The sequence below is a fragment of the Hyla sarda genome, chromosome 6 (assembly GCF_029499605.1).
Source record: "Hyla sarda isolate aHylSar1 chromosome 6, aHylSar1.hap1, whole genome shotgun sequence".
Classification (NCBI taxonomy): Eukaryota; Metazoa; Chordata; class Amphibia; order Anura; family Hylidae; genus Hyla; species Hyla sarda.
Window position 1 is genome coordinate 298,105,079 of NC_079194.1, and position 17,798 is coordinate 298,122,876.

General features: G+C 41.5%; 1 protein-coding gene across 1 annotated transcript in view; it reads right to left on the reverse strand.

The window, feature by feature from the left end:
• Positions 1-17,798, reverse strand: part of LOC130277525 (uncharacterized) — a 161,567-nt gene that overhangs the window by 86,195 nt on the left and 57,574 nt on the right. The window contains exons 3-4 of the mRNA XM_056528202.1: positions 15,643-15,807; positions 13,675-13,793 (exon numbers count right to left, since the gene is read on the reverse strand). Of these exons, the coding sequence (XP_056384177.1) occupies positions 13,675-13,793; positions 15,643-15,807 (284 nt within the window). The remainder of the gene's footprint in view (positions 1-13,674; positions 13,794-15,642; positions 15,808-17,798) is intronic.

Here is a 17,798-nt window from a genome sequence, read left to right on the forward strand (position 1 = left end):
GCCCAGTTTTTGCTTCCCCAGCTGGATCCGGTTCCCATACAGTAAAATCATAGTGTGAACCCAGCCTTAGCAGCTCCCAGCTCCTCCCTCTCCCTGACAGGAAGTTGTGTAGTCCTCTCATTGTCAGTGTGGTGTTATCTCAGCAGCTCACCAGTTCCGTCCTCTCCCCTGTGAAGAAGTTGTGTAGCTCTCTCATTGTCACTGTGGTGTTGTGCAGTGATGGTGCCGGAGAGGTGAAGGGAACGCGTTTCGCGAAGATTACCTTGCTTCATCAGGTCATTATTATGAAGATAGGGAATTCTCGCAAAAAGCGTTGTCTATTATTTGCATTACAAGTCCGATTCTCCATGACTACTTTACGTCTCCGGCACCATCGGTGCATTTACACCTTTTAGAGGGAAATAGGGTAAATAAACAGTGGGGGCTGTCTTTCTTCTAAGTGATAATCTACACTATGTTTCATCAGAGCACTGACTTTACTCGCAGAAGCAACTTAGAAAAACACTAAACTTTTGTGTATAAATCAAACAAATCTAACCTTTCAGCAAAATCGGTCTTTTTTTGCCATTAAACCAACCCCATAGAAAAACGGCGGCATTCAAGGCTCCACGTTCCGACGTTTCAGATCAATAAGAACTATCTCCTTTTTTTTTTTTTGCTATCTCCTTCCTGTAATCTTTTCTCCTATAAGAATAGGCTCCAGAAGAGAAAAGGCTCAGCAGCCCATCATTACAAATAAAGATATGGCTAATGAAAATACATGACAAGCCATCCCCAGCCTCAGACCGCGCCGGCTCCGCTCGCTTGGCGGGAACGTCGGGGCTGCAGCTCCCCTTGCAAATAAACTAATGTTTGCTGAAGTAAAGAACTATCCTATTATAGCCGAGATTATTCCAGCCAGCGGGGCCTAATGTACCTTGAAATAAGTTTTTGATATGATGAAGTAATTTATGGAACTGAGTAAAGATGGAGCAGATGCCCCGCAAGTTTATAGAGGTGACTACATGGGGAATAATGAAATTATTCTAAACAAGAAGGAATTAAATGAAGGGAATACTCATGAGGGATTAGAAATATTGCCTGTTCCGGAAAAGCCAGGATTTTAATTTGTTTGTGCCCTTTTTCTATAAACTCTGGACCCTTAGAACTATTAGGGAATTCTCCGGTTTCCATGGCGATGCGTTCTTGTTAAGAGTGATGCAGCTCCGGCTTCTCTCTCCCTTATCGTTTTTCTCATTTTCTCCTTCTTTATTGTCTTTCCTCTTTTCCTTTGGCCTTTAACAGGCGCTTTCTTTATATCCGGAATATTTGGTTCTATTCCTTTTATGAAATTGTTGCTTTCCGGGTTCTTCTAGATGCTTTATTGCACTGCCATTGCTATTCTGCATATATTTTATTTCTTTACAATAATTTTATTATTCAGTTTCTCTTCATTGCTGTCAAATTATTATCTCTCTCTCTCTCTCTCTTTTTTTTTCTTAAAGGGGTACTCCGCCCTTAGACATTTAATCCTCTATCCAAAGGATAGGGGATAGGATGTCTGATCGCGGGGGTCTAGCTACTGGTGATCCCCACGATCTCGCTGCTGCACCTGGCGTCCGCTTCCAGTGTCTGGTGCAGTGCCAGAGGCTCGAGACATCACAGCCGCACCCCCATCAAGGCAAGTCTATGGCAGGGGGCATGGCCGTGACGTCAAGAGCCTCCGTCCTGTATCTCCAGTCACCCGGCACGGAGCGAAGTTCACTTCGTACAGCAGATGACACCGAGTGCTGCAGCCGAGATCACGGGGGTCCCCAAAGGCGGGACTCCCGCGATCAGACATCTTATCCCCTAACCTTTGAAGTACTCCTTAAAATTTTTACCAATTTTCTTTTTATAGTTGGACTCATCTCTAAAAGTTGAATCTTTGACTGATCTTTGATGGTCTATCCCGAGGACTGGTCAGTGGGACAGGGCCAGCCTTGGGGTAGAGGGCACCCTGTGCAGAATTTTTATTACCCCCCCCATAACATAAAAATTAAAAATGAAATAATACAACAATGACATAATGCTCCTGCTTGTACGTGGAGTACAGGGGGATGGGTCATGTTACCAAGAGTCATAGGATCATCACAGAAGGCTGTGCAACAAGACATATGTCCCCCCACAGCGCTATGCCAAGCTTAGAATCAATGCAACATTGAACCAGAATGTATATTTTAGAGAGTGTGCACTCCTAACCTCATTTAGGACACTCTAAGTATTTTGTCCTCTAAGTGTCTCCGCATAGTATAGTGCTCTCTAAGTTTTACACACAGTATATTGCCCCCTATAGTGCCCCCACACAGTATCATGCCCCCATTAGTGCACCACACAGTATAATGACCCCTTTAGTTCCTTCACACAGTATGCTTCATTTAGTGCCACCATACAATTTAATTGCCCCCTGTAGTGTCTACTCACAGTATATTGCCCCCATTAGTGCCCCCATACAGTATATTGCCTCCTTTCGTGTCCCACGCAGTATGTTTCATTTAGTGCCCCCCTACAATTTAATGTACACCAAAATGTCCCCACACAGTATATTGCCGTTTGTAGTGCCCCCAAACAGTATGATACCCCCATTTGTGCCCCCATTCAGTATATTGCCTCCTTTCGTGTCCCACACAGTACATTTCATTTAGTGCCCCCACGTAGTATTATGTCCACCCAAATGCCCCCACACAATATATTGTTCCCTAATGAACCCACACACAGTATATTGCCCCCTTATGCCTCTACACACAATATAATGCTCCCCTTCAGTATATTGTCCCCTTATGCCCCCCCCCACACACAGTTTAATTCCACTAAATGCCCCCACGCATTTATATAACATTTATTATATAACATTGCTGCCTATACACCAGGAGCAAAAATTATCATCCAATAGGCAATGAAAGGCCAATAAAAGTCAGATACAGGACATAATAGAAAAGTCTCATTTAGTCATACTGATCCGAAACGCGTCACTTTGCTATAAAGAGAACCAATGAGAAACACAGAGGTACAGTAGGGCTCCACAAGCTTCTATGGGTGTCATATTACTCCAAGTAGTTGATGGGGCATATGTTAGGTGCCAGGTGGATGGTGCCAACTAGACCCTACGCTTTGGTCATGGTATTTGGATAGTGGGCTCGGACAGTAAAGTGAATTGTTCCGGATAAAGGAAAAGCATAGTTTCTCCTCAGCTCAGAGGTTGTAACATAGAAGTTTACACTGGCTCTAAATCCATATTGCTGATATTTCTTCCATTGATTCTCGATTATGTGCGGTTGCGTCATTCCTTCTCCTTCCCGTTTCCTATAATCTCCTCCACACTTCATCAATAAGGATTTATTATTGTTTTAAAGCTTAATTTTTGGTGATTGTTCTCTCCCCATCAATCTCTTCCACCGTTCTACCTTCCATCACATTTCTCCTCTAACCCCCGCCCCCCCCCCCACCCCACCCCTCCCGACCATAAATCAACAAGTTTGCTTTAAGGAACATTTACAAAAAAACGTAACACGCTCAACACCGCACGCTTTAATGAACAAATTAGAAAAATAAAGTGCTCCATTTTACTGTCACATCCATTGTATATGTTGAACCATAAAGCAATATATCATAAACAGCTTTGTCGGCAAATTCCCACCGCCGCTCGTGAGCCTTGTAATATTTGTTGCCCTTTTCAGCACTTTCAAGATTTTTTTTTTTTTTTTTTTGTATACCAGATTGCCAATTAAAACGTTCCCCTCTGGAAGATTTTCTGCCTTGTCGGACAAAGTGAAGACCTTTTGAGAGACAACGTTGCGATAACATAACCCCATGCCCAACATATATGTATTTTCACTAAAGTGTTACCGTTCTGCCGGTCATTTAAATTCTATAAATTGCATTTTTCCCCCCTCCTGTCAATTTTCCAGCTGACTGGTGAAAAAGAAATAAAAAAGCTTCCCATAAAATTATCATATTGCTTTTTATCTCCTAAATCATAGGAATGTTATTTTGTGAAGCCTGCACAACAAGGGAATTGGCTTCTTTTACATGAACAATCCCCATTTTGCACATAAATTCCCTTTAAGAAGCAAATTAACAATCTAAATTAATTCCATAGGGGAAAAAATGGTCATTTATTCCTTTTTATTGCGAAAGCTTCTTTCAGTCATTGAGTTGTCACCTAAGTAACCATGTTTTCTATTATGTATATATGTTTTTAGATTTTTATGTCATTTCATGCATATACTTCAATGGTGTGCAGTGAGTAAACAATTGCATATTGTTTAGCATTTTCTTCTACAGCAGAATCTAGTCACATGTTGGACTCCTAGCCAATATGGACAGGAGCCTGTCCAAACTCTATCCCTCTAGCCTGGTAAAATGGGTGGATCTTTCTAGTTAGTTAGAGCCTTTGCTTCAGTCAGGAGTAAATGTCAGTTCCTCGGTCACATTTTACCTTCCTAAGAAAGCTTTTTTAACTATTTACCTTTTTTTTCTTTCATTTTTTAGGTAGTACTACTACTCCCAGCATGGAACAGACTGTTCCATGATGGGAGTAGTAGTTCCTGTACTAATAGACATATCACTCTATTAGTTAGCAGAGTGGGCTCTATTAACAGAGTGGGCTCCATGAGGGGAGTAGTAGTACTTGCAGTTAAGGAAAGATCACAGCGGATGTCACTCCTGGCACCCGATGCGATCGTCCTGTATAATGTATAGATGCAAGTGGGTTTTTCCTGCGCTCGCATCTCTGCAATACATAGGATGATCGCATCGGGTGTTAGGAGTGACATCCGCTGTGATCTTTCTTTAACTGCAAGTACTACTACTCCCCTCATGGAGCCCACTCTGCTCCATACTGGAAGCTGTAGTACCTGCATTAATAGACAGATCGCAACAGGTTTCACTTCTGACACCTGTTGCGATCTGTCTATTAACAGGTACTACAGCTCCCAGCATGGAGCAGAGTGTGCTCCATGAGGGGAGTAGTAGTACCTGCAGTTAAGGAAAGATCACAGCAAATGTCACTCCTGACACCCGATGCGATTGTCCTATTTATTGCAGAGATGTGGATCGTCTTTCTCCTGCGCTCACATCTCTGTACTATACTCCGGCAGGCCAGTGATGTCAATAGAACATCACTCATTCATATTTTCTGCCCAGAGTGGTGATTGGCCGGATGGTGGCAGCCAATCCCCGCTCTCAGTGGGAAATATGCACTCGGAGCGAACTGTCTATTAGTACAGGTGCCACAATCCCATCATGGAACCGTCTGTTCCTTGCTGGGAGTAATAGAACTACAAAAAAAAAATGTCAAAAAAAATAAATAAATAGAGCAAAAAAAGTGAACCATACACACACACATGTTTTGCCACAAATTTATTCGGATCCAATCAAATTTTTTTGAAAAATTTGGCGAACCGGCCGAATCGAAGATTACCTCATCTCTAGCAGCAATGAGAGCCTCGGCAGCGTGAAAATCAACACAAGATTTTGGCAAAAGCTTTCTGAGATTGGGGCATGCCTGCGCTGTAAATCGCACCCCAACAAGTAGAGCTGAAGACTGGGATTATTTGTCTGCCTCAATGACCTTATGAGGGTAAAGGAATTATTGCGTGCAACAATATTAAAAGTTATTTTCTTTACATCTGAGGCAGTGATATGTTCCTTGCGCGGAAGTCTGCGAGCACTGCATAGCCGTCAACGATGACGGCAAAGTGTCGCACGGTTCTACTGCAACCACCAGACGGAATCTCCGCTTGCTGAATTCAGCGAGTGAAGATTCCACAGTGTGAACATACCCGTAGACATCTTATCCCCTATCCATAGGATAGGGGATAAGATGTCTGATCTCCGTGCAGCACCTGGCATTCTGTGCCAGGTGCTACTCCAGTTTCAGAAACTCTAGGTTTTCCGAGATGGAGACGTGACATCACGCCCCTTCATTCATGTCTATGGCAGGGGACATGACGATCAGACATCCTATCTCCTAAGATGTCTAAGGGCATGTCACGTACATGGATGCGGATGTCACGGAGCAGGTAGTGGATCCTCTACCTGTGTGGCTGATGACTCAGTCCGTATCGGGGAGCGGAGTCTAAGGTGCCCCTGGTCTTCACCAGAACCCGCCGCAAGGCAGGAAGGATTTGCTGCGGCAGGCGGCACCCAGGTCGCTACCCCCGATACGGCTCGACCACACAGGTACTGGGCAAGGCGAGGTACAGGAGAATGAGACAGAGGCGTAATCAACGTAGCAGAAGGTCAAGGCAGGTGGCAAAGGTTCGTAGTCAAAAACTTAGCAAGGAAGGTCTGGGTACACGGATATGGCAAACAGGCAATAGGCACTGAAGATCCGGCAGGGATGTGTGGGAGGTGCAAGGATTTATAATATAGTGTTCACCGGCGCACGCGCCAAGGCTGAAACGGAGCAGCAGCAGCAGGAGTGGATATAGGCAATGCGAATCCCGGCCCCACCGGTAAGTGGGGACACGGGGCTACTGCGCTCATGGCCGGCGAGCGGGGAGCGGGGACACAGGGCTACTTCGCTCACGGCCGGTGCTAACCGCCGGAGTGCAGTATGTAACAGGGCAGATATATATCTATTTTTGCTTACTGTTTTTTACATTTTTTTTACTTTTTCTGTGTTGTTTTGTTTGTATGTCTATATTTCAGACTTCACAGACAAGATTTTTTTTTTCAATACAATTTCAAAGCCTGACAATCCCTGTTTTGTTTCTTTTCTTTTTGTTTCTTACTTTTGTTATTTTTTTTTTTTTCCTCTAACATTTCTCCTTTAGATGAACATCAAGGTTCATATTGATATAGAAACGATAATTCATTTTTCATGAAAAACAAAAAACAAACCGGCATAGCCCAAAGTAATTAAATTCCGGTTCAGGGCAGATGCGGATTAACATAGCAATTACTTCCGAACACATTATCTCTGCCTGTTTTCACATTATTAAAATTAATCAGCGCATTAAGAGGGAGAACCCCGGCTTGTAAGCGACATTCTTACTAAGCGCATCGCCCTCTATTTGCATATAAAGGAATTTGTACATCACATGGGGGGTAGGGACCGCGTCAAAGTTCACTCGGAACGTAAATGAGCATTTCTTAATACAGAAGCGATTAATGTCACTCGCCTTCCATATTGTATTCTTGTTACCGTATATACTCGAGTATAAGCCGAGTTTTTCAGCACGATTTTTCGTGCTGAAAACACCCCCCTCGGCTTATACTCGAGTGAACTCTCCGCCTGTCAATCCCTTCATCAGTGGTCTTCAACCTGTGGACCTCCAGGTGTTTCAAAACTACAACTCCCAGCATGAAACACCTGGAGGTCCGCAGGTTGAAGACCACTGCGGCCTTTGTCATCATCCAGACCCCCCCTTTAGTTTTCTACTCACCTCCCCTCGGTGGGAAGGAAGGGTGAGCTGGTCCGGGCCATCTATGCTGCAGGGACCGTCTGGTGGGGAGGGTTAGTCGTTCCGGGCTGTCCATTTTCACCAGGAGGCCTTCTTCTCCGCTCCGGGCCTGGACTAGTGATGTTGCCTTGACAATGACGCACAGGGACGTCCGTCCCTGCGCATTAACGTACCTGTGCATCGTCAAGGCAACGTCACTAGTCCGGGGCCAGGCCCGGAGTGGAGAAGATGGCCTTCCGGTGAAAATGGACGGCCCGGTACCACCAACCGTCCCCACAGGACGGTCCCTGCAGCATAGATGGCCCAGACCAGCTCACCCTAACTTCCCACTGAGGGGAGGTGAGTAGAAAACTAAAGGGGGAGTCTGGATGATGCCGATGGCTGTCCGGGCATGCTGGGAGTTGTAGTTTTGCAACATCTGGAGGTCCGCAGGTTGAAGATCACTGATGAAGGGAATGACAGGTGGTGATGATGAAGGGGGGGAATGATGACAGGCGGTTATGATGAAGGGGGGGATGATGAAGGGGGTGTATGATGACCGGGTGATGAAGATGATGGGGGTCTGGATGATGACAGGGGGGTGATGTATTTCCCACCCTAGGCTTATAGTCGAGTCAATAACTTTTCCTGGGTTTTTGAGGTGAAATTAGGGGCCTCGGCTTATATTCGGGTCGGCTTATACTCGAGTATATATGGTATATGTTCTGGTGGTGAGCAATTAGAAACACGACCATAGATTAATAAAATGTCCTAATGTTCGCACCGCACAACAGCCGCGCCATTAATTCTAATTTTAAAGCCCCAATTTATACTTTAAGTGATTACTTTTTATTTCTTTTAACTTATGGAGGGAAAAAAAAATGACAATTGAAATTGAGTTGTGCTTTTTTGTTTGCTCATTTTATTTTTTATTTGATTTCACTTTACCTTTCAATAATGCAGTTCTTTTTGAATTATGCGTGCGAGCCTTCAAAGCGAATGCAAATATTGGATTGTGAACGGTGGGGAAGTATTTTGCATATTTTTTAAATTGAGATGTCGAATGGTGATGAGGAATTTAACATTGAACCCGCTGTCTCTAAGGAATATTAAAATTTGTGCCCAATTTGTAACTTTTCGACTTGTCAAGAATTTTTAGGCTCATTTTTCTTTTTGGAAGGCTTTGCCGGACGGTTTCAGGGTATGTTCCCATCAGGCCATGTTCACACATTGGAATATTTGTAGAATGTCAGCCTGGAAATCCCAGGCGGAGGGAGGGCACCGGCAGAAAATGCCGGCGCTAGAACCGCCCGGAAATATGCCATCTCCATAGACAGCAATACATTCCCGAGAGGATTCCGCAGAAAGAACGTACATGTCAACTTTTTTGATGGAGACCAGAAACAAGATTTCCATGGCAGATGTTTCCATCATGGAAATTCTGCAGTGTGCACAGTGCAGCAGGTTCCCATTAAAAGCAATAGAATAGCATAGAAACTATAAAACTGCTGGTAAATCGGAGCCATTGCATTTTTCCACAGCAGAATTAGCTACATTTGTTACAGGCAGATTTTTATATGAATTTGCATGAGGATTGGCCAGAAACTTCCTGACGATTTCCCCTTTGGTGTCAAAACTTTTACCCAGTTTGTGTCTTTCAACTTGCTATGAATTTTTTTAGTTGTTATTGTCTGCATTGGCTTTGTAGGAAAGTTTAGAGGACATTTACACAGTGTATGTTTGGCGCCAACGATCTAGTCACAGCAAATCCGGCATAAAATCTATGCGTGTTGCATGCAAATTTTTATGTGGATTTGGATGTGGTTTTTGCAGCTGATTTGCTGAGAATTTCATTCTTGGGTACAAAGGAATTTCAAGATATTTGCCTAATTTGTAACTTTCAATTTGTCAATGTTACACACGTATCATATCCAGCTCCTGCACTGTGCCAATCCTCATCTTGGCACGCTTGGCAGCTTCCTTCATCATCTTGACAAAGGCCTTTCACATTGCAAAGCTTTTCGTCAATGATTGATATGCTGGTCAGCCTATCGGGAGGTGAGAGCACTGGACCAATAAGCTAAGTGCTGGGGCACACCCCTCACGGACGTAAGGGTTTTAAACTTGCTCTGATAAGAAATCTTTGCCTGTGATAGTTGTTTATTACACGTGTACCTATTGTTGTTCTGACCTCTGTGACCTGACCTTCGCCTGTACCCTGACCAGTTTCCTGTCTGCTGATTCTGTATTGCGCCACTGTCTAGGTTTGACTCATTGCCTGTCCTAACTCTGCCTCTCACAAAGACCTCCGAGAAAAAGACAGGATCAAGCAGGGCACGTGGATCCCCTGTAGAGTAAAAAGGTTTATTACTCACAATGCAACGCGTTTCGCAGAAGACCGCTTCATCAGGCAGATGCCTGATGAAGCGGTCTTCCGCGAAATGCGCTGCATTGAGTGTCATAAACCTTTTCACTCTACACGAGATCCACGCACCCTGCTTGATCCTGTGGTTTCCTTGGAGGTCTTTGTGTGTTGCTGTATCATCCCAGGAGTGGCTGCCGGATCGGAGATATATTTATCCCTATTACCTTTACCATTGTTGTACGTGGCTCAGTTGGTGAGCACCTGAACTATTGCTCATTTCTCAATTTTTTTATCTACATTATCACTCTATGGAATGCTTTCCTTTGTTTTAGCTGATAACTCTGCCTCTGGCTTGTCATTCTGTACTGTTTTTGCCCCTGTGTTGCTGACCTGGTTTGTCTGACTACACTGACACCCATGCATCTAGTTCAGTGTAGGGACTCTCGCCCAGCTGGGGGACGTCATTAAAGGCAGATGTTCAAAGTAGTTAGGGATAGTGGTTGGGGCAAGATCCAGGTTGCACTCTTCCGTACCCAGACATGACTGTGACATTTTTTTAGCATCTTTTGTCCATGCTTGCTTTTCAGAAAGGTTTAGAGGACAGTAACACAGCATATATCCCAATTTTATCTGCAGCACACAATTCTTATTTGTTGCATGCAGATTTGCAATGGGGGCATAAAAAAAGGAAGGGTATTTAACACCCAGATAATTACTTGACCTAAGTGAGTCCTTTTTGCAACTTCCTTTTCACATAACAGAGGAAACCAAAATGCCAAACAAACTCTTTGCTCCTTCTTTCCTGTGTGTAATGTTCCCCTCTGGTATCAGAACGCCGCTACTGTCGTTTTTGAAATGTAACATTTTCAATCTCACTTTTCTACACCAGCTCCTTTTGGTATGCAATTGCCAACGCTTTACTGCAAGCACAAAAAAAAACTTGTCTTGCCATGAGGATGAGCAGCCCCTAGGGCTTCTAAATAATTCATAACTTGACTTTATCCTCATGAGCTTTCCATTCTGAATGTGATTGATAAACAAAAAAAAAAACTATTTTGTAAACAAAATCCCCACAATTAAAAAAAAAATAGAAATAAACAATTTATACTCAACGGGTTTCCAAAAAAATAGTCCGCCTTCCTCGGAAAATAAGATATGTAAACAATATCAACACAGGGCTTAGATTTACCATTAAGACTTGTTCTGCACCCCAGGAGACGATGTAGTTTAATCTGCATCCACTATATAACAAGATCTATTGTGTGTTAGATTGTATACACAAAACAGGCTTTCCCAGTTCCCATAAGGCTTAGGCATCAATGTCTATAAAGTGTGAGTTATCTCATGAAACAAAATACTTGTTACAATCTGCCGCAGTGCTTGCACCAAGTCCTGCTGCTTCCTTGGCCGCCGCAGCTGTGTCTTCTCGTGCCAGTCAGCAACGAGCTAAAAAAAATCCTCTCAATTTTGAAAAGTAATGCAACAAGCGACATCTGGTCAGGCTCTTAGGAAGCAATGCGAGTTCTGAGGTGTCAAGCTGCTTCTCCTGGAGTAGAATGCAATATTATAAATAAAAGAAGACTTTACAATGAAGACAGTCAAGGGACATAGATCTTCCGAAGAAAATAAAAAGAAATGGAACGTTCTTCCCAGGGAGGAACGCAGTCGGCAGTGTTCTAATGACAGAAAGCATGTGCTCAGTTTCTGATGGACAAATGAATGATGTCATAGAAAATATTGGGTTAAAGAAGCATGTAAGGAACCCACAGGAAACCCCTAATGGATCCAGTCCAGTGTGCTCTTGGTCCAACAACTTTATAGGCACCTACTGGTTGACGGGGGCACGAGTTAAGTGGTTAAATAACTACATTTTTAGGAATTATGCTACTATAACAGACACAAAATAAATGTCAGGAAGTGATCCATATGTGGTGACTAGAGACGAGCGAGCCAAGCCCGGAGAATTTGGTTTTCACCCGAACTTGGGGGTGAACACAGCTTGCTGAAATTTCGAACATTGTCAGGTTTGGCTCTGGCAATACAGTATAGCAGCAATCTGTATAGTATAGGTTGTTCCTTTACTCTAAGTGCCTGCTGGGCTAAGCGCTATGCGCCAATTCAGCAGGGTAAGCGCTAACTAGTGCTGCTGAGCAGCGCTAGTTAACTCCTTGGGGGAGGGGGGTATACAGTATGAAGCCATCCATATAGATGACTTTATACTGGGGGCAGAGACAGCCTCTTACTCCCCTGGTTTCTAATGGACAAATGAATGATGTCAAAGAAAATATTGGGTTAAAGAAGCCTGTAAGGAACCCACAGGAAACCCAAATGGATCCAATCCAGTTCGTTCTTGGTCCATAGACACCTACTGGTTGATGGTGGCACAAGTCAAGTGGTTAAATAACTAATTTTTTTAGAAATTGTGCTACTATAATTGGCATAAATGCCAGAAAGTGACCAATATATGATGACTAGAGATGAGCGAGCTCACGAGAATGGCTCATGAGAACCTGACAATACAGTAAAACAGCAATGTGTATAGATCATTGCTTTACTGTAACCTCCTACTGGGCTGAGCACTATGCATCAATACAGGAAGGAAAGAGTTAATTAGTGCTGCTGAGCAGCGCTAGTTAACCTTTTAAAGGGAAGGGGATTATACAAAATACAGCCATCTATATAGATATAGATGTCCACTTACCCTCCTGGCTCCTGATCCGGCCTGGTCCAGTGTGGCCCCACCTCTTTTGATGATGTCACCAGAGGCGTTTAAAAAAAGGCATGTTAAACATATATAATGTAAACAGACCCTTTATGGCAGTGTGTTCCCAAATTGTTGTTGCAAAACTACAGCCAAAGGCTGTCTGGGTAATGCTGAAGGTTGTAGTTTAGCAACAGCTGTTGGCTCCTTGTTGTTGCAAAACCAGGGGTATTACTATATGTTTCAGGGACAAACAAAAAGGTGACCTGTCAAAAGCCCCAGAGTTTATCGTCACAGAGGGACAGTGACACTCAGAACCGTCAAGTCCATATGTGCCACTCTCCCTCCACGTCGGTGCTTATACAAGCACGCCCGCTTCGCAGCAGTGAAGCGGGCGTGCTTGTATAAGCACCGAGGTGGAGGAAGAGTGACACATACGGACTTGACGGTTCTGAGTGTCACTCTCCCCCTGTGACGATAAACTCTGTGGCCTTTGAGAGGTCACATTTTTGTCTGTCCCCGAACCATATAGTAATACCCCTGGTGCCCATATGTGGGGTAGATTTCCCCTGAACATTTAATGCTTTGGTGACTAAGTTCACTACCAGAGACACTAAGAAATATTTGATTATTTTTGTTCATTATATTATTTTATTAATATTGTTTTTTTTTATTTAAATATATATATATTTTTTCTTACTTTTTTCTTATTGGTTTTATTAATTTTTTTATTATTTCTTTATATGTTATATATATATATATATATATATATATATATATATATATATATATATGTAAATGTTTTTATTTTTTAATATTTTCTAATTTTGATTACAATTTGTATTTGGTTATGCTTTTCCTGATCCTTATAGAGAGAGACCCGGTCCTATTAACATGATGTGCATGACAGACAGAGCTGTAGCCGCTCACCCTGGTTTGATTAGCCCAATTTACCATAAATAATTGACTAGGGCACGAGAAGAGGTAAATAAAAAACTCCAAACATAAAAAATGTAATAATAATAAAAAAATAAAATAAAGAACCAATGAATGAAATTGAAAATAAATATGTAATAATGAGTAATATAAATACTAAATAAATATCCATTGAGGGTCCAGACCCAATTCTACATCACTCGATATACACACAGAAAGCCAATAAATCAACCATTTATTGACATAAAAAAAAAAAAAAAATATGCCAGCAATCTGTCACTACTAAGTGTCTTAAAGAACTACAACACATACTGTAGGTTCCATTTTGAATATATTTATCAGAGCAGGTGATGTCTCCTTTCCGCCAAAACTTGATGTTGATGTTCTATGTAAAAATACAAAAAACACAATATCAATATCATAGTCACATTAGTTTGAATCAACTCAAATACAAACATAAAGGAGCAAATACGGGGGGGGGGGGGGGGGTGTATTATGGGATAGCAACTTAGTCAACAAATTTTATAACACACTAAACTCAACATTAAGACCATGAGGTCGTAACGTAATCAGTCGAAGGATCCACCACATTTCACGTTTCCTTAGCAATGCCAGTCTGTCACCCCCTCTCACGGGGATCGGGACATGGTCAATTGCCATGAAACGGAGATCCTTTTCTGTATGCCCTAAATCTGCAAAATGTTTGGAGACAGGTAAGTATAATTTTTATTTATGTATACTAAATATGTGGTTATTAATATGTGTCTTTAAACTCCATGTGGTCTGCCCTATATATGATTTGAAAAAAAATTGTTTTCCACCGGAGTGCTCCTTTAAAAAGACAACAAAAGGTTTTGAATACAGTAGAAGACGTTTCCTCTGTAGTATATAGCCCCTAAGAAGTACTGGAAGGATTAAGATTTTTTCATAGAAGTAATTTACAAATCTGTTTAACTTTCTGGCACCAGTTGATTAAAAAAAAAAAAAAAAAAAAGGTACCCCTTTAACGCAACTTTTTCCCATTCAGCACTTATTTAACCCCTTAAAGGGGTACTCCGCTGCTCAGCGTTTGGAGCAAACTGTTCTAAATGCTGGAGCCGTCGCCGGGAGCTCGTGACTTCATAACCCCGCCCCCTCGTCACGCCGCACCCCCTCAATGCAAGTCTATGGGAGGGGGCGTGACACCATTCGAATTGCAGTTTTATTAAGTTATATTTTAAACGTTTGGACATTTACGCACATTTGTACAACATATGTTTACGCTTGCGCTGAGCCTTAAAATGGGTACTCCGGTGGAAAACTATTTTTTTTTTTTCATATAAACTGGCTCCAGAAAGTTAAACAGATTTATGAATTACTTCTATTTAAAGATGTTAATCCTACCAGTACTTATAAGCTGCTGCATGCTCCAGATGAAGTTGTGTAGTTCTTTCCTGTCTGACCACTGTGCTCTCTGTTGACATCTCTGTCAGGAACTGTCCAGAGCAGGAGAGGCTTGCTATGGGGATTTGCTACTACTCTGGACAGTTCCTGACAGGGACAGAGGTGTCAGCAGAGAGCACTGTGGTCAAACTGGAAAGAACTACACAACTTCCTGTGGAGCATACAGCAGCTGATAAAAAGGAAGGGTTCAGATTTTTATATTGAAGTAATTTACAAATCTGTATAACTTTCTGGCATCAGTTGATTTGAGAAGATTTTGGTTTTCCACCGGACTTCCCCATTAAGTCAATGGAACTGAACTGCAGTAACCAGGTCTGACCACTATGCGGTGAATGGAGCCAGCTGCTTTCATCCTACAATCAGTGTGTAGTGCGGCTCATCGGCGGGCGGCACCCACCATCTCAGGGATTGATGGCCAATCTTCTGGGAAGGAGCAACAACCCTTCTAACACCGGACAAGTAAATCAGCCATGGAGATGGCCAACCAACTGAGCTCTGCTACATGTGAATAGCACCACTATAACAGGGATCTTTCCTGGTCCTTAGGTAACATGGATGATAACACTTCTGAAATACAAAATAGTCTATTTACTGTTTAGTGCAGGAACCGCCATGTTCTACCGCTCCGCCATAGACGGAACAAACTGAAGGACCGGAACAAAGACATTATTCAGGAGAAGACCGCTTATTCCCCCGCAGGAGGCAAGGAGTTAATAGGCTAAAATTCATGGGCGCAGTGAAATCCCCTCCTTGACATATCAGATTGTGCGCCTTTTTACCTTAATATTCACCTTATTATTCCATTTCTTATTTGAAATGTGATTCTCCTGTTTCCATGGTAATGTGAGGCCAATGAAGCCGAAATTACGGTGAATCTGCCTCTCACAGGTACGGTAAGTGTTTGGTGTTATTTGTGACGCTGACAACATGAGGAGACTGGAGACTGTCACCCGGGTCTGCAAGAAGACAGCGAATGTGTGAGCACCTCTCATATACCACCATATAAGTATTCTTATTATGGAATATGAGACAGGAAAATAGATAGATATGAGATAGATAGATAGATAGATAGATAGATATGAGATAGATATGAGATAGATAGATAGATAGATAGATAGATAGATATGAGATAGATAGACATGAAATAGATAGATAGATAGATATATATGAGATAGATAGATATGAGATAGATAGATAGATATGAGATAGATAGATAGATAGATAGATAGGAGATAGATAGATAGATATGAGATAGATAGATATGAGATAGATAGATATGAGATAGATAGATAGATAGATATGAGATAGATAGATAGATAGATAGATAGATAGATAGATAGATAGATAGATAGATAGATAGATAGATATGAGATAGATAGATAGATAGATATGAAATATATAGATAGATAGATAGATATGAGATAGATAAATAGATAGATAGATAGATAGATATGAGATAGATAGATAAATATGAGATAGATATGAGATAGATAGATAGATAGATAGATATGAGATAGATAGATAGATAGATAGATATGAGATAGATAGATATGAGATAGATAGATATGAGATAGATAGATAGATAGATAGATAGATAGATAGATAGAAGGCAAAAAGCGGCTGCAGCACACAAAATAGGTGAAAAAATAATGGTGGCTTTAATCCATTATAAATACAGATGCAACGTTTCAGCTGCCAGTGCAGCCTTTATCAAGCATACAAAGTGACTGAACACAAAGAGTATATATATGGTAACCAATTACAATTAATAAAAATCAGTGTCAAAAATCAATAAATATAAACATAATAAAAACAGACAATCCATAAATGTGAGTGCATAACAACATGAAGCATAGGGACAATATACAAATTGTCAAGTTAATACAGTGTTACAAAAAAAGTGTTATTAAAAACAAGTGGTAAAAACCACAAATTTAGCTTGATTACAAATGTAAAAACATTAATATCACCTGGAGGACAAGTAATAGCGGCGGGCGCTCACCTGTACATGCTGTAAACATGGCGATAGAACGCCGGAATGGCGTGTATGTGGAATAGAGGCTGCGCAGCAGCCCTAGCAGAGGAGACGAGAATACACCAATCAGCGGTAAGAACAGGATCACATGGGTCGCATCGCAGTTGCCAAGCGGCGCGTGCGTACTGCGACGGAGTGAATCACTAATGGACATCTCAGAAGAGGGCAGTTTAAAAGATAACAACGTGAATGTGAAAAAGGCAGTTAGAAAACCGCAAGGTCAGTATATGACAGCTAGTTTGTATATAGTGCATATGTGCCAAGTGTAATAGGGCAGTTGCCCGTGGTAACTATCGATATGAATAAAACAAAAATGGGTGGGTGATAGTGAAAATATGTAAAAAAATAAAAGGGAAAAATAAAATAAAAATAAGAAAAATATAAAAATAAACATAAAATAATAAAGTACCATAAGATAATAATTATTGCTTTGTCAGCATTTCTGGTAACTTACTGGTATACACTCGCAATAATTCAGACATACTGGGTGTATTAGTGGCCAATTGTTGGGTGACTGTTCAGACCAGTGTCCAGCCATTCGCCGCACTGGTCCGAATAACTGATGTCTGACTAGTCGCGGTTAGCGACAAGTCAGGTAATCAGAAAGGCACCCAACTTAAACGGCACTTTACATTCACCCCATGCACACGAGACAGACAGTCAAGAGAACCAGAGTGACATCTATAGAGAGTGTAAACTCTCTCAGTTAGTATGAAAAATATCAGAAGATAATAAAGATAAAAATAATAAAGATAAAAATTAAAATTAAACAAAAAAATGGGAGATCATTGTAAAAATAATAAATGAAATAAGATAAAAGATAAAAAATAAAAAATAAAATAGAAAGAAATAATGAAAATAAATAATAAAAAAATAAATAAAAATTAATAAAAATTAAAAAATAAAAAATAA